The sequence below is a fragment of the Phoxinus phoxinus genome (genome assembly GCF_949152265.1).
Source record: "Phoxinus phoxinus genome assembly, chromosome: 24".
Lineage (NCBI taxonomy): Eukaryota > Metazoa > Chordata > Actinopteri > Cypriniformes > Leuciscidae > Phoxinus > Phoxinus phoxinus.
Genome location: NC_136899.1, coordinates 8,016,684 through 8,033,596, shown reverse-complemented (window position 1 = coordinate 8,033,596; position 16,913 = coordinate 8,016,684). Strand labels below are relative to the sequence as shown.

The 16,913-nt window shown below is 38.1% G+C and overlaps 1 protein-coding gene across 1 annotated transcript in view; it reads left to right on the top strand.

Annotated features, from left to right (window-relative positions):
• The window catches only part of vipr2 (vasoactive intestinal peptide receptor 2), a 28,375-nt gene extending 11,869 nt beyond the window's left edge, over positions 1 to 16,506 (top strand). Inside the window, exons 4-13 of the mRNA XM_079601828.1 lie at positions 2,239 to 2,333; positions 8,717 to 8,814; positions 9,167 to 9,302; positions 10,085 to 10,235; positions 11,221 to 11,281; positions 11,454 to 11,523; positions 12,665 to 12,756; positions 13,291 to 13,426; positions 13,577 to 13,618; positions 14,606 to 16,506. Coding sequence (XP_079457954.1) covers positions 2,239 to 2,333; positions 8,717 to 8,814; positions 9,167 to 9,302; positions 10,085 to 10,235; positions 11,221 to 11,281; positions 11,454 to 11,523; positions 12,665 to 12,756; positions 13,291 to 13,426; positions 13,577 to 13,618; positions 14,606 to 14,779 — 1,055 coding nt within the window. The 3' untranslated portion in view covers positions 14,780 to 16,506. The remainder of the gene's footprint in view (positions 1 to 2,238; positions 2,334 to 8,716; positions 8,815 to 9,166; positions 9,303 to 10,084; positions 10,236 to 11,220; positions 11,282 to 11,453; positions 11,524 to 12,664; positions 12,757 to 13,290; positions 13,427 to 13,576; positions 13,619 to 14,605) is intronic.
• The last annotated feature ends 407 nt before the right edge of the window (positions 16,507 to 16,913 follow it).

Genomic DNA, 16,913 nt, shown 5'->3' with positions numbered 1-16,913 from the left:
TGAGAAGCAGCAAAGCAGTCCCGTTTTGTGCTCCCGCAAAGCACTTATGCTTCTGGACAAATACATGTTTGATTACCCTTCTGACATTTTGAATTCAAGATAAGAGCTCACATGATGACGTAAATTGGCAGATGCCTGTGAAAAGGACGAGTACGCTGGACCAGGTTTTCAAAGATGGGTTAGTTAGCACCTTTATAAAGCCTGAATCTGTCTGTTTGTACAGACAGACCCTTTTGTCAGGCCTGCGTGTGTGTGTTTGAGTGCCTGTACGCACGGCACGTATGTTCAGATCTGCATGGCTGGGTGTGTGTGAGCATGTGTGGGTGTGTGTTTGGGGGATTTGTTTCAGGCTGGACACGGACAAAAATAAATCTCCATGTTGATACATGTCAGCAGAGTTTACATTCTCTCTCTCTCACACAAAGTGCTCTGCAGTGATGTAGTTGTGCTCTCCCGCATATTCGGCCCCATGAAATGCCATTAAATATTCATTCTGCTTTCCTCTCAGTCCTAAAATATACATAGAACATACGCATGTCGCTCTGAGTAACACAGAAGAAGTGTTTTTAGAATCACAAACTATTGATGTTAGTAAATACAGTATTATCAAGCTAGGTCTAGGTCAATGATCTACTGATAGAGTCCAATGTCTGTTGGGTTTCTGAAGTGAGGAAGAAAAGTCCTCTCTCTGTTTTTTTAATCCATTAAATTAGCATAAAAGCAGAGGCAAATTTTTTGCCTTTCTCTGAAAAAAATGTTTGAATACTTTTAATTTTTAATCACAAAAAAGAAAATTACAAAGAAAAATAGCTTCCAAATTAAGATGGATCACCGTTTATTATTCATGCTAGAAATATGAGTGCGAATTTTCTCTGTGTATAGGCCCTATATAGTATATATACACACACATACATTATTATTACTTTTTTTATTACATAACCAAATTGCAAAAATATTTGTTTTATTAATAGTAAATTACTATTTTATTATAATAAATATAATAACAAATGTACATAATTTTAGTAGTTTTCAGGTAAATAAACCTACAGCTTGTTAACTTAGTCTCTGCATATTTAACTGGGATATAATCAAGTATTTTACCATGCATTGTCTTTAAAGTACTTTATTCTGATGGTCTTCACTCTAGCCAGTACTATTTTTAAATCGGATGTTCCAAAATGTATCTTTCAGCCCACATATTTTCTTGGAAAGGACTTGGACTTGGGTGTTATAATATTTGGTTGATTTGTAAATGTGTTCATGCACACTTTGTTAGCCTGCCAGCTGCTCTTCTCCAGGTGTAATGGTGGTCATTGATGCCGTGCAATGTGTAGGAGGCTGTTATCGCTACGGAGAGGATTAACAAGCCTACACGCAGATACTTTAGTGCATGAACACACAAATATACTGTATTTATACTTCACACTCAGCCTCTGAATGCATCAGTGATGTGCAAAACTATTCCATTATCACTTGTGCCATATGGATTTACAAGTATAATGAGTGAGTGCAGCCCATGTAGATGGAAAATGTAAAGGTAATTGCACCTAAAGATAAAGGCTGGACACAGAATAAAGATGTATTTCAGAATCGTTTTACTCTATAACCAAAAGGAAAAATATCAGTAATCTAATAATAGTTTCCTTTCAGAAAATGTAGATTTTTTTTTTAGGACCAATAATTTATTGCATGCAAAGTTATCATCTTTACATTTAAGCACATTCAAACCCCTGGTTCTCATTATCCAAATACTAATAAAAGTTACTATTCTCATTAACATAACTTAAGTAGTTATATAGTAATCATAAAAGTAAAATATATTAATATTCATATTCAAGTATTCATTGTGGTAATATTTGTTTTAAGCGTCTTACTGATCCCAAACTTTTGAATGGTATATACATAATTTTGGTTTAAATAAGAGAATACTCTTAAGTGAGAGAATGCATTTAATTATCATGAAAATGATTCTAAAATTTTGATTCTTTATGCAAAATATTGTGTATTTTTGTCTTTTGATTTTGGGTGAAACATTTCTTGGCAAGCTTGGTTGAGCTTCTCTCGATTCTTGAATAATGAACTTTATTAGCTTTCTCTGATATCTCTGGTCTCTCTGCGATCTGCAACGCTGCAAAGCGTTACCTTCCAAAACACTCACTAATGCTCGTTGTCAGACTAAATTGCCATTAATCAGTCTGATAAATTGGCTGTTAACGAAGCAATGTCTGTTTGTTCTAGGGATCATTAGCAGGAACTGCACTACAGAAGGCTGGTCCGACATGTATCCCAGCATCCACAGCGTTTGCTTTGAGCCCAGCCCCAATGCAACCAAGGTGAGTGACTGAATACATGCAGTCAGATCTTACCCAGTCAATTGTCCTGAAAACAGATGCCATCAGAATGGGACTTGATTGTACACAGTATTTAGGATCATTGCGCTAACTATCCTGAAGGAGCTATGCATGAATGGCAGCGGTAAAGAAAGATATTTTGCCTGAAAGGCGCTGTTGTTCCCTCTCCACATGTGCTACAACGACTGTGTGTGGACGCTGAGGACATTTCAGGACCCTAAACCTTTTAGTGCCTGCATCCCCGCCAGCTGGGACTACCTTTGGGGCAGAGACCGTGTTTGTGTGCATTTGGAGATGCGAGTGCGTACATGAATGCATGTGTGTGTTCATGCGTGTGTCTGACAGAGGCAAACAGTCGTGGAAAGCACTAGAGTTTTAAAAGAAAGCGAGCAGCTGGCTCAAGTGTATTTTCATAGGCTTTCAACCAAATTGCTCTCTGTATTATATTTCTTATCAGGATCCGAATTTGGAGACAAATGATTTTAGATGCGTTTGAAGTTGAAAAGAGTGCCAGAAAGCCCCCAAAAATAATGATAATAAAAGAATCAGAGCAGAGAGGTGCTTTTGTTCTTTTATGGCAGAATTTATATATATATATAAAAATGTCCAGTAAGGTAACATTTCTCATAATGACACTATTTTCTCAGTCCATTAAATAGCTTGTCGTGAAACGGCAGTCGCCTGTGAAATTTACAGTTGTATCCTGTGATTGTGCTTTAGAGATATGAATAATCATGAGCTATTGGATTGGAGAGAATCTCTGCAGGAAGTGAACCATGGCAATGCCAGTGTCAAGACCGACTGCCAGAGCGGAGGAGTGAACTGAATCATTAGGAGTTTTCTTTCGTTTTTTCTGCAAGTATTCTATATTGGGTGGTTAGATGTTTTTTTTCTTCTTCTAGTTGTACCTAGTTGGTCCGTAATTAAAACTCACCAAGCACCAAATGTGAGTAAAAAATTGGCGGATGACTTTTTAAGGAGCAATGACATAAAACATTTGACAGACTCTTTTATCCAAAGCACCTTACATTTCATTTCAAGGTACACATTTTACATTCTTATCTGTTCTTAATAGTAATAACAATAACCGTGATACAATAATTCAATCTAATTGTCAGAATTACAGGCTGAACCCCACTGATGTAAGTCAAGTTAGTTATTCAAATCAAATCATGTAACAAAGAAAACATCAGTCATGATGTGCATAATCTAAAGCTTCTTCATTGCCATTACAGGGCCATCAGGGAACATCCCATAAACTAAACTCTCCCTAATATAAACGGAAAATTAATTTTTTTTTATCCCCATTTCATTTTTGTAACCTTTAGTCAAAACATAAGTCATGAGATGTTTTTAACTCGTACCCATGACCTGTTTTGCCTTAAGATTTGTAGCATCATTAAGTCTTCATGGCATTGTTTATCAAATAAATGCTCTTAATAGATCTGTGCTGTTTTATAGGGGTAGGGAGCCTTGGGAATGCAGGGAACGATAAGAATGTTGGGAACCTTAAGCTTCAGTCGTTATATGTTTGAGGCCATATGGAAAAACTGTCATTTTGACAAAAAAGAAACATCTACAACATAATCAGATGAAACCTCCCCTGCAGTCTAACTCAAACAGCCGTCTGAGGGAAAGAAGAGCATTTAACACAAAAACCAAATAAGGCTTTAAATACAAATGTTAAGTATCTTGCTCCGTTTAAGTTATTATGACGAATAAATGTCCTATTAAGAATTAAAATGTCCCAGATTAACATAAGTCAGTTGGCAAGAGCGAAAGTTCAGCCAAAGCATTTTGAATGTAAGATTGTACAATTTAATAAATTATGATGCTGAAATGTTAGTCTTGGTTATACACCAAACTGACATTAAACTGCACTGGGAGGAATACTATATTTCAGAGAAAACGAATACTTGAAGATGACAGGGCTCAAATCTGCTATAACTCGAGAAAGTTGCAACGAAATCCGCTTTTATTAGAGGGATTTTCTCTAAAAATGTCAGCACATGTGTTGTGTGTTTTATATTACTTTTATATTGAGTGTTTGTGGACTAGCGTGGTCTCCAGCAGCGAGGGCAAACGCCTCTTATGGCTGGATAATCAGTCCTCTGAAGCGCAGTGAGTTGTCAGAGCGACTCGAGGTGATACCGAGGATCAGAGCAGACATGCTGACACGTCGGCTCTGATTGGCTAAATGTTGAAAGGAGATGCATGCAGTGACTGAAGCATCCTTGAAATGCTGCAAATCAGCCTGTCTGAGGCTATAGACACAAAAACGGGATGATCCAGCATATAAATTGGATTTGAACTGGATTTCATTAGAACCTGTTTGACATTTAAGCATAAGGTTTGCTTCATTTATAAACTGAAGTGGAAATGGGTTTCTGAAAAAAAAAAAAAAAGCATACACATTTTTTTCATGTTTTTTTTAAACACACAATATTCAGAAGTTTGGGCTCAGTAAGATGTTTTTGAAAGACATGCTCACCAATGTCTTCATTTAGTTAATCAAAAATACAGTAAAAACAATAATATTGTGAAATATTTCTTCATTTTTATTTTTTATTTTAATATATTTTAAAATGTAATTTATTCCTGTGATGCTAAGCTGAATTTTCAGCATCATTATTCCAGTCTTCAGTGTCACATGATCCTCCAGAAATAATTCTAATATGCTGATTTGCTGCTCAAGAAACATTTCTTATTATTATCAATGTAGAGAACAGTTGTGTTGCTTAATATTTGTGTCAAATTTTGGTAACACTTTATTTGAAGGTGACATAGTTACACGTTACTACATGTACTTACTAATGACAGTAAATTATGCATAATTATAAGTAACTAACCCTAACCATAACCCTATAGTACATGTAGTTAATTAATATCAGCACCTATTTGAGTAAATACAATGCAACTATGAATGAATGAGGCATTATATAGCGCTTTTCATATGTACTGTACACCCGCTTTCCTCAACCAACACTGATGTCCAGCAATGCAACTATGTTACCTTAAAATAAAGTGTAACCAAACTTTGTTTCCTTTTCCCCAATTTTTTTCACGATTCTTTGAGTATAAAGTTTATTTGAAAATAAACAGCATTTATTTGATATTGATATTTTTGTAACAATTTAAAAGTCTTTATTGTACATTTTGATCAACCTAATGCATCCTTGCTGAATAAAAGAAAACGTTTAAACTGTGTATATTTGTCTACAATAATAGAATGGTTTAAATAAATGAGCAAGTCTTATGTTATTCAAGTTTTTTTTGCACAAAAAACATAAATTTCCACTGTTTTTCTAAACCATAAAGTTATGTTTTTGCTACTGCACCTTTAACACTATATGTAAATGAGCTCTGTTATCATTGGCTAACCTCTTTCATGTGATAAACAATCACTTTCATTTCATTCAGTTCATTTCATTTCAAAAATCCTGTTTTATTGTACTTGCGTATGTTCTTTAATGTTTAGAGAGGCAGTACGTCTCCCTAGAAATGTTTTCCATCACAACTGGTCAATGGACTTTTGACATCACCCAGAGTTCAGCACGTGCTCCGCGGTAAGATGGTTGGCAGCGGTGTGGTTTGGGATGGTGCCCAGTTGAATCCGCGCTGCTCGTTTGAGCGATGAGGGGACAGTTCGCTGTTTTTCATTCTGATCCTGTGTCAGGGGAAATGAAACATTAAAGCAATTTCCTGAAGGGTAGAGAGACAGTAGCAGAGGGCACATTCCCATCCTCGCAGAGTTCTCTCGTGGAAATTAGCAGAGATGACTGAAGTCGTCCTCCTAAGGCGTTAGTAAGAAGAACACTGATCGACCTTGAGTCAAACCTGTCTGAAACCTGATTTCTTGAGCCCCGTCCTGCTTCGCTTCAAAGAAGTCCTGCCCCGGGCACCTTCAAAGAAATTAAAACAAGCCCATTGACGAATTAAATTGGACATTGATCTTCTAAACTTGGGGTATTGATTCTCTTTAAAAGGACACCTGCTATTCCTTAAGGGTTGCCTGATTGATGTACGGATAGACCGGTTTGTCTTTCACTCTTAAATTAGTACTTTAGACTGAAGGTTATTCAAATGTAATCATTTACTAATCACTTTACAGGAGACAGAGGCTTATAAAAGCATCTGGCTTTGATTTGTTGTGTAATTTCTGCATCACTTTATAATTAAAGTATTATAAAGAATTTAATTAAAGAATGTTTTCAAACAGTTTCCATACATCATCTGCTATTGGTCAGAAAATCAGATAAGCCTGCCCCTGAAACTCATGTCATTGGTTGAGCCAGCATTGCTATGTGGGATGAACTTTTGCAGAGCACTGTTTGATAGTTTGATAACCAGCCTATATTTTAACGTAGAAAAAGGACACACATCTCCTTAAAGTCTAAATAGACTACTTAGACATGGTCTAAACAATGCTCACCTTTTCCTAGGCCTTGCGTCGTTGAGGTCCAAGTGCCATATTAGTGTCACTTTTAATCTGAAGTTCTCCAGAAGTTTTCCATGGGCATTCCCTGAAACACATATCACATCCAACAATAAATAAGAGACTGTCTGAAGAAGGAAACAATCCCTCATCTCATCTAAAGCCAGCACAGAGGCTGGTTTCTGTCTTCCTCTTTTAACTGCTACAGCAGTTAACCTGCAGGCCTCTGGTATGAAAGATGTTGCAAAACAAAAGAAATGTCAACCAATGGATTTACTTCTGTATTGATATGTGTGTTTTTTTCCAACACGTTTTTGTTTTTATTGTTTTAACTAACTCTCTTGGAGTTTATATTTTAATCCTTGTTCCAAAAAAGAATAAACCATTTCAATATTTATTGCTGGAAAATTAGTGAAATGCATTAAACTTTGCCCAATTGTGACGTTAATAAAATCAAGAAAAAACTACCGGTAAGACATATGTAAACATAATTTTTTTTGTGTTTTCCAATTTTTTTTCAATTATTCGGAAAGTGCGAACTTTGTATTTATGACGCAAAATGTATAACTATGTCAAATACACAGAATATACACTATACTATTTTTGAAGTTTAATGTCATACAGTCCCGAATGTATCATAATGCTCTGAAGCCAAAGCAAAAACGCGCACACAGACAAACACATTCTAAACGTACAGATAAACCAGAAGTTGTCAAATATTCATCTGACGGTGTATTCGTGAGAATTTCGCTGAATGTTTCTTTCAGCTTTATGTTTAAAGTAGTGCAGGAGGAATGTTCCTGTTAATGTTGATGAGTGGGTGCTCTGGCTCCAGTGTGCCATGTAGTAAGTCAGACTGAAAGAATACTGTTTATGGGGGATGAATCTGTCTGAGCTTCATCACACTCTTCCACGCCAAGCAGCTGCCTGTCCAACATGCCATTTCCATGGTTATTATTCACCCTGTGATCCTTGTTATGTGATGTTATTTTACAAAAGCGTATTTGTTCATCTTAAAGTGTATTTCAGACATTCCTGTCTGAAAATTTTGTCCTAACCATATCCCTACCCATAACTTTTTCCTAAAATCAGAGGGTAATGATAGGTAAATAACACTGATGTAGAAGCTAAACTTGACATAAACTGTAAACTTGTCTCTCAAATCTGATGTTGTTCTGGGATGTTGTTCCAGAATCAACAAAGATGTTGATCCAGGAACATGTTGCACTTAGTGAAATCATGTTTACAATGTAAAATGGGATAGTCTAAGTTACTACTATTGACTATTAGTGTGCTTAACGTGAAATTGTTCATGTAGCCCAATATTATTTTAATATTTTAATTTAGATTTTTAAAAAATTAATGTAAAGATAGGTGCACATTGTGATCAAACTAACAATCAAAGAGTTCAGATTTTAACCTAGGATCAGAATTTGTCCAAAATCATACAGTGTGAACCTGAAATGATCATACAGAATACGTTTTAATAAACCAAGTGAAATTGCAACCAGTGTTAATCATGCATTTCTGTTATGAGGAAATATCAGCTTTTACATTTTGCTCTACTGGGGAAAAAAAATATGATTTTTGTGCATCATGAGCGTGGGTGGGTGATGACAGAATTTAAATGATCTGGAAAATGTGCAACATGATTAAACTAGCCAAATGTAGACATGTTATACTTTTACAGTAGGCCTACCAGTCATCTTTTTTTGCCTACAATAATCAGGCAACTAGATAAAGATAAAAAGTTATTTGAAATAATTTAAAATCACTTAAAATCCACTTGAATCAAACAGTTGTGTCCCCCCCCCATGGCATGGTGTTGTACATGCCTTGGAGTGTCAATTGAATTTTATGTCTTAATCAACTGAAAATATAATATTGCAAATTGAAGTGTTTGTCATACTCTGTTTCTCTCTCTGTCCAGCTTGTATTCTACACGGTGATGAAGGCCCTTTACACGCTCGGACACAGCCTCTCTCTCATCGCACTTATCACCGGCAGCACCATCCTCTGTCTGTTCAGGTTTGAAACAAAGTCTTAAATAGTTCCAGTAGTTGAGTCTGCTTTATATTACAGCACACTTTGTATGGATGGATGAGCCTGCCTTATATTAATTGTAATCATTTGGCAGGCTTCTGAACGACTATATTTTAAACTTTTTGACATTGAGGATAAACATTATGCTTGGCGCATGGCTTTAACCCGATAGTGTTTATCTTGCTGGAATGAAATTATTAATTTAAGAAGTTGTCTGGAGATGTGATGAATGGAACCGTGCTTAAGACGTCTTTGCATTTTTCTCACAAACTAACCGTAAGCACAATTAAAATAGAAAGAGGCCATGTTTATTTACAGCACTGTCACGCTCCAACAGAAAACTCCACTGCACCAGGAACTACATCCATCTGAACCTGTTCTTCTCCTTCATACTGAGGGCCATCGCTGTGCTGGTCAAAGATGCCATTCTGTTTTCCCACGAGAACGTAGAATGTACTACGCAGCCATCACTGGTGAGTGACTCCATCCATACAGAATTTCCACAAGCAAATTAGTGTAATTAAGGGTATGTTTACACGGCAACAATATACGAAAAACGGAAAAGTTTTTCCTTTGCGCTTTTCACGTACATGCGACAACGTTGTCAAAACGATCCTCAATCACGAGGATCCGCGAAAACGACAAAAAACGCTTTATTATGCACTCCAGGCCAGTAGTTGGCGATGACACTTTAAAAAAAAGCACTACGTGCCTATAGACTGAACACATATTATGCATGCGCATGACGTCACCGTTTTCACAAATTCACAAAAATAGGATCAGCCCCAAACTTTTGAACAGTACTGTGTAATTTCTGCACAACTAGTGACCCTAAACAAATAAAAATACTAATTGTTTCCTAACACCCAATCACCACGTAATCCCAATCGCAAAGCATTAAACCAGAAGTTGGCATACCAGACAGATCAAACAAACATTGCAATGTTTGAAAGAGCTAATACTTTTCAGGAAGCCAACCTTACAAATGGTTTACTTTCAGCTGTCTGAGCACATTAAACTGAGATATGAGACAGTATTTTAACATCGAAAAAATTACACACTTCACCTTTAAGGGTCTGAACTGAGCTAAGCCAAAACATGCGTAGTCAACAAAACAGATTTTATGCTTCATCAGTTTTAAAAGGTATTTATTTCTGTCACTGCAGACCCTAAAACCCCGAATCTTTACACATGTTTGCTTGTCCCACAGTGTTTCAGAGATATGTACATAACGCAGCTCTCTGTGCTTGTTTAGATTGGTTGCAAGGCCAGCCTGATCATCTTCAACTACTTCATCATGGCAAACTTCTACTGGTTGCTGGTGGAAGGTCTGTACCTACATACCCTACTGATGGTCATCTTCTCCGAGAACAGACACTTCATCATCTATCTCCTCATTGGATGGGGTACGTCTTCATTCGAAACAGAGACACTGACCTTTATGAGCATTTCATTTTTCCGAAATCATTTGTTAACCTTTAGAATAAATTCAAAATGACTTTTCAGTCTTTTCATGTCAGTGTTTTCAAGCAGGTATTTGAGTAAATAGGGTTATTTGAGTCTGAAGCTTAGAAAGGTTCCACTTCCCACTGCATTTAATGCGTTTGCTTTCATCCTGTCTGACATGAACAGATGCGTGCATAGAAAATCATTTGAGAACACACACCTCTTCACGGTGTAGCGCTGAATGTCTCTTCCTTAATTCATTCAAACACTTCTGAATAGATGTCGCTCACTACTCCGAGGAAAAACAGCGAAGGGAACAACATGACGTGCCATCGGTCTTGTTCAGGCTGTTTGTCTTACATTATGTATTAGTATGTCTTTGTAGTTTGTTGCGTCCCTGGAGTTCCCAGGCGAGAGAAAGGAGAGCAGGATCTTCGTTCGTTTTTAGAGGACGGGCTTGGGCGTGGCTTGCTAGACTCATCATATCAACACCTCATTACGCTTCTCTTTCATCATGACAGTGACGACTAACATGGCCTCTTTAATCATCTTCTGTTTACCAGCATTTCCTCTCCAGCTCTTCTTCTGTCTAGAGATAGTGGCCCACCTCCCAACAGGAAACTCAACTAACAGATTTTTCAGCAGGTGTCCGAGCAGAGATGCTGTCTGTCTGTCTGTCTGTCTGTCTGTCTGTCTGTCTGTCTGTCTGTCTGTCTGTCTGTCTGTCTGTCTGTCTGTCTGTCTGTCTGTCTCTCTCTCTCTCTCTCTCTCTCCCTCTCTCTCTCTCTCTCTCTCCCTCTCTCTCTCTCTCTCTCTCTCTCTCTCTCTCTCTCTCTCTCTCTCTCTCTCTCTCTCTCTCTCGCGCCTATATTTACATTGATTACACATAAAGGAATGTCCGCACAAAGTCTCTTGATATTTTATCATTCCCTCTCCTTCCCCCAGGATTCCCCACCGTGTTTGTGATTCCATGGATTGTGTGTAGGATTTACCTCGAGGACACAGGGTGAGCAGTTGAGCACAGCATAATCAGACGGTGACAGAACTCACATGAGACTCTTAATAGCGGATATTTAAACCTGAGAGATTAAAATGAGGCAAAAGAAGATGAAACGCATTCCCATTTGCTACTCCTGTTATGAAAGCACTTGTAACTCTTTGATGTCTCCTCTTAATAGATGCTGGGAGAGAAATGACGCTCCGATTCCCTGGCGGGTGATCAACTGGCCAATCATGGCATCTGTCATTGTGAGTATAACCTCACACCAGTACTTATAAACACACTGAGACCAGCCTCGTACTGTATGCATTATGTCAGGCAGGGAGGGATTTTGCCAGCAAAGCAGACACTGGGATGTGCTGAGTCTCACGAACAGTTTCCATGTCCTGGATGAGACGTGAGCGCAGGCATGTCAGGAAGAGCGAGCAAACGTGCTGTCACAAGTGCCTCTCTCAGCACGCGTGCCAGGGCTCTCTCTTGTGTCCGCGGTGCCATTTCCATTTCGTAAACCCTCACCTGCAAAAGATCAAATGTCTTTGGACAGCATGATGGCTGTGTTTGACAGCTTTGCCTGAACGCATCCAGGTCAAAATGTTCCTCAGCCCTGTAGAGCCTAGGAATGCAATAATAATAAAAAACGTCATATGTTTTTCTAGCAAACGCACTCAGCTCTGATAATTCATGTGTTTAGATAACTCTCACAGAGCATTGCGCACCATCTACCACGTATCTATGTCTCTCTCACTCAGAATGCGACTGGTCGATGAAGCTTTGGCCAAGATGTTCTGTTTGTTTTGGTTTTGGTTTTTATGGCGGGATTAATTGTGAGGAACAGAAACAGGTGCCCTCTTTTGTTTCTACTATCTGTCTGATGGATTTAAGGAAGATGGAAATGGCAGATGATCATTTTACATTTGAAGTTATGCATTTGGCAGACCAAATCCCTTTTTGTTGTTGGTGCTTTCAATGTTTTCTAAGAATCAAACACATGATATTATTTTTGCAGTGTTATTTTAAAGGCCAGATCAACTCCTTAAAGGGACAGTTCAGCCAAAATTGACAGTTCTGTCATCATTTTCTCACCCTCATGTCATTCCAAACCTGTCTGACTTCTGTGGATAAGATATACAAATATATTTTTGTCAATGGGGTCAACACTGGAGCATCTTTTTGGATGAACTGTTCCTTTAAGGCAGCAACTGCACATTTTCACGTGTTACAGTGTGTGCAATAATCCTGTAATCTGGTTCAAGTCTTACAGAATGTTGTTGAGAACTTCTTGTGTCAGATCCAGTGAACAGGATTCAGTGGTAATGTTTAGTCTGGAGAATGTCATTGTATAAAAGAGGAATGATATAAAATCTTGTTCTCTTCCTCTGTGTTCTACAGTTCAACTTTATTCTGTTCATCAGCATCATTCGAATCCTGGTCCAGAAACTGAGGTGTCCTGATGTTGGTGGAAACGATCAGTCTCAGTACAGGTATTGCAAATGGATGCCAACTAATTTTCTATTCTGCAAACATGGCATCAGCCACCATGTTTGAATCCTCTTACGGGCTATTCAGGTCATAGCTGAGATCTCCCTTTTAAATTTACCAGGAGTTGCATTCTAGCATGAATCTCTGAAAAATAGATGGAAATGGATGGCTGCTTTCCATTTTTATCCAAGGCTTCCACTATCTTGTGTCCAGTGCTAAATATATTTGCATTGAAATGGGGGTGAAATATTAATGTCGCGATTTTTAGCAATCTGAGTTTTTGTTCTGCTGAGAGTGGCACGTTCTGTGTTTGAATGCCCTGTTGCTAATGCATGAGAGGCTGTTGTCTATTTGATGGCTCTCCCAGATGCACTTTTCCCTTTTTGTTCTTCTAAAGTTGGGATTTCGGTTTGGAGCTCTCCATTGTATGCTTGGTAATAACTCTCCTTCTGACAAAAATTGCCATGCTATCATAACAGTAGGGGTCCCTCCTTATCACTCCGTCCAAATCCGGTTACTCCTCTTTCTGTTTACAGGAGGTTGGCCAAATCCACACTTCTCTTGATCCCTCTCTTTGGCATCAACTATGTTGTTTTCGTTTACATCATAGAAGAAAATGGAGAGATGGAAAACTACAAAATATTCTTTGACCTTGGCCTCGGATCCTTTCAGGTGAGGAATATGCCTGAGTGTTCACATTAAATTGATCAAAAGTAACAGTAAACATGTTAAAAAAGATTTATATTTCAAATACCGGCTATTCTTTTGAACTTTCTATTCATAACTGTTGTACCACGTTAACTCTCTATGTTCCTTTCACAGGGCTTGGTGGTTGCGATTTTGTATTGTTTTTTGAATAGTGAGGTCAGTGTGCAATCTTATCAATCTTATCGACATATCTCACTTCGGTTCTTTTCCAAAACCTAGAAGGGAGCGACTTGGAACACTTTACATAAGCAGCAACACAAATAGCTCTAGACTGAGGTTCGCATGTAGCTAAGATATGCAAGATATTCTAATAAGCATTAAAATGCATGGCACACACACATTATTGGGATAAATAACTACATTTTAAGGACACTGAAGGTTTTTAGCAATGTTTTTATATCAAATAAAACATTCTTTATTTATAATAAACTTTTCTCTCGCCCTGGACACCATTTTTATTAGTTTGTAGCAATGCATTTAAGGATTGGCTTTTGCCTTTGAATTAGGTCAAAAAGGCAATATAATTAAGTCACAGCACCCTTCATTTCCGTAACTATGCCTTAAAATGCTACCTCCTCTTCAGACAGCTCACTAGGTTTTGGAACAGAGCCGTAGTATTCCTTCCTAGTTAAAGTCAACATGAAACATTCACAACACATAGGTGTCTGTTTCACAGTCAGGGCTTAGGTTATCTTAATATATGTCAGTGTAAGTTGCTTACAGTTAAAACAGCTCAAACATGCATTTTAGTCTGGGACTAGCTTGAGCAGTGTCTGTGAAACCAGCCAATTATGTAATAAATGTCTGACATAAAGAGGGTAATCTTTGAATGTAAGCTGGACCCTATTATCAATTTGGGATTTGGGAAAAGTTGTCTAAATTATGTTGTTAGAAGTGAGGGCTTAAAAAATAAGAGGGATTGGTGACAGTTTTTTCAAAGGTGGAGCAGCAAGTAATTACATTGTGATGAATAAACTACAAAGAAAAGTATTTTTGTTTGAAATAACTGCACTGATGAATTACAATGAGTCAAGGAATGTGTATTGAGTACATAAATTGGTTCAATTTTGATTTCATGTTGACTTACCACGCTGTGTATGGCTGTGCTAATGCTAATGGGTTTTATATTTGACTGCTCTGCAGGTCCAGAGCGAACTCAAGAGAAAGTGGCGGAGTTTGCGTTTAAAGCGTTACATCGGCCGCGACTACCGTTTGCACAGTTCCTCCATATCCAGGAATGGCACGGAAAACATGTCCCAATTCCATCGTAACTCAAGAGCCCAGTCTTTCCTACAGACTGAGACCACCGTGGTGTGAGACATCCCAAGAACAGAAGCGGCGCTATATGAATCATGCTCTTAGTTCACTGCCCCTCGGCTAACAACTCGTTTTCTTTTTCAAAAGCTTTACGCTGAAGAGGACGAGGCTTTCTGAAGCATGAGATTGACATGCAGGAGACATGATGAGGATTCAGCATCTCTATGAGGCATGAGTGTGTTGTCAGTACAATGCGAAATCTTGCTTGCCAAAAAAACGTTAAACCAAACTTCTGTGAGTGAGAGTATTGGTGCATTAAAAACTATAATTCTGATCACAATATATATTGTTATTTTGTAAACACTTTCATAGCATTAGGGTCAGATTATATAATAGTGTTATGTAAATGCTACTTAAGACCCACAGCCATTTTCTTAGGCTCATGGAGATGCTGTGCCATGCTATCAACACATGAAAACACAGCCGCCACCCCAAGAACAAGTCTTGGATGAATTCAAGAAGGTATCACCTCTATACCAAACTCAAATGTGAGGTTTTTACAAAGAGGACATTACCGCTGGAGGCGTCCAGATTAGTCTCGGACTTTTTTCAGGAGAATATGTCTTTCTTCAGATACACACGGACACTGACCTACACTGAAAAGACAGTCGTGCACTCAAATGAAAAGCGGTGATTGTAAGAAAAAGCAAACATTCTTGCTCTGATATTGAACTGTTCTTGTGTCTGCAGCATTACTTAATGCCATTTTGTCATTATACGACCCCTGGGATTTTTTTTTTTAACCTTCTGGAGAGCAGTATGAGCTCTCTCAGATATAAGATTATACTTTTTCCAGGATATGTATATTCTAGCATGTGAATGTAATTAATTTCTTCGTTATTATGCGAGGAGATTCAGTAAAGTCTTATGAATGAAATGAGTTTTATCGACGAGTGTGGCATAGATATTTAGTTGGCCCACAAAAAGATCAAGCGATAAACCAAACGCGACTCGCTGTTATTACTTCGCAAACTCTTTTATTTCGTATCCCACTGATCAGTCATTTCAATGGAAGGTGTTGACGGCGTTTCTGATTATTTCGCTTTTGTGTTGCTCTGCCTCACATTGTCAGGGGGGTTGGGGAATTGTTCACTGCAATGAATCCTGCTGCCTGTGCTCTTTTCATTCAACTGAAAAACAGATAATTAATCCAGCAGACAGTTGGACGCAGATTTAGGTCAAGTGAGCTGACAAAACACAGCGAGTATGAAAGTGACATTTCAGTGGGAGCTGCGCTCTGCGTTATTGTCGCAAACAGATTCTGGGAAGTGTGGTCCACAGACCACACAATGGCTTGGAGAGGAGATCGGATCTCTTACAGCCGGGCCTGAAGAGCGAAAGGTCCCCGGGACACCACGTGCAGCTTGCGTTCATCTAAAGTGACACAGATGCCATGGGCAGGGGCATTCAGCATCATTATCAGACTGTCAGGGGGAGAAGAAAAGATGGAGCTTTAATTAGACCTGGCAGAAAGGAATTATGTGTTGTCTAAACGAAATATTGAAGGAGGCTTTCCGGGGTTTATTCTGGAGGACAGTATGCCTCTGTGAAGAATCTGGCGTGTTTGACATGATGTAAATAACGTTGTGCACTTCTCTTTTATTATATTTAACCGTCTGCAATGTTTTCATTGAAAAGTTGTTCTCAGTTTTTGCAATTGTTACATTTTTGCTGAATGTTTCTTGTAAACTGTATTTTTCATTAAATGTGGACGTTTTTAAACTGTATTCAGTCACTGTTTTAATCACTATTTAGCTGATTTCATTTGAAATTAATTTTCACCACTTGTTCTAACTCTACCAGCGATTCATACTGCGGTAATTGATATCTACTTAATACGGCAAAATTATTTAGACGTGCGATGTCGATATAGTAGATAAGGTTGTTTTTAGGATCCTGGTTTGTGAAGGGAACGATAAATGGGATGCTAAAAAAAGGAGCAGTGAAATACGATTACACTTCTCCCTTGCCGATCAACAGATCAGCTTCACCATCAACACAGATTATATCACACACAGATGAGGTTGTTTTGACTCATTTCCTGTTCTAATGTCGTCTGTTGTCTTATCGCCTTCCTGTATACTCAAAAAAGGAGTGAACATGCTCCTCATTGGAAGACAGAGAAAAAAGTAAC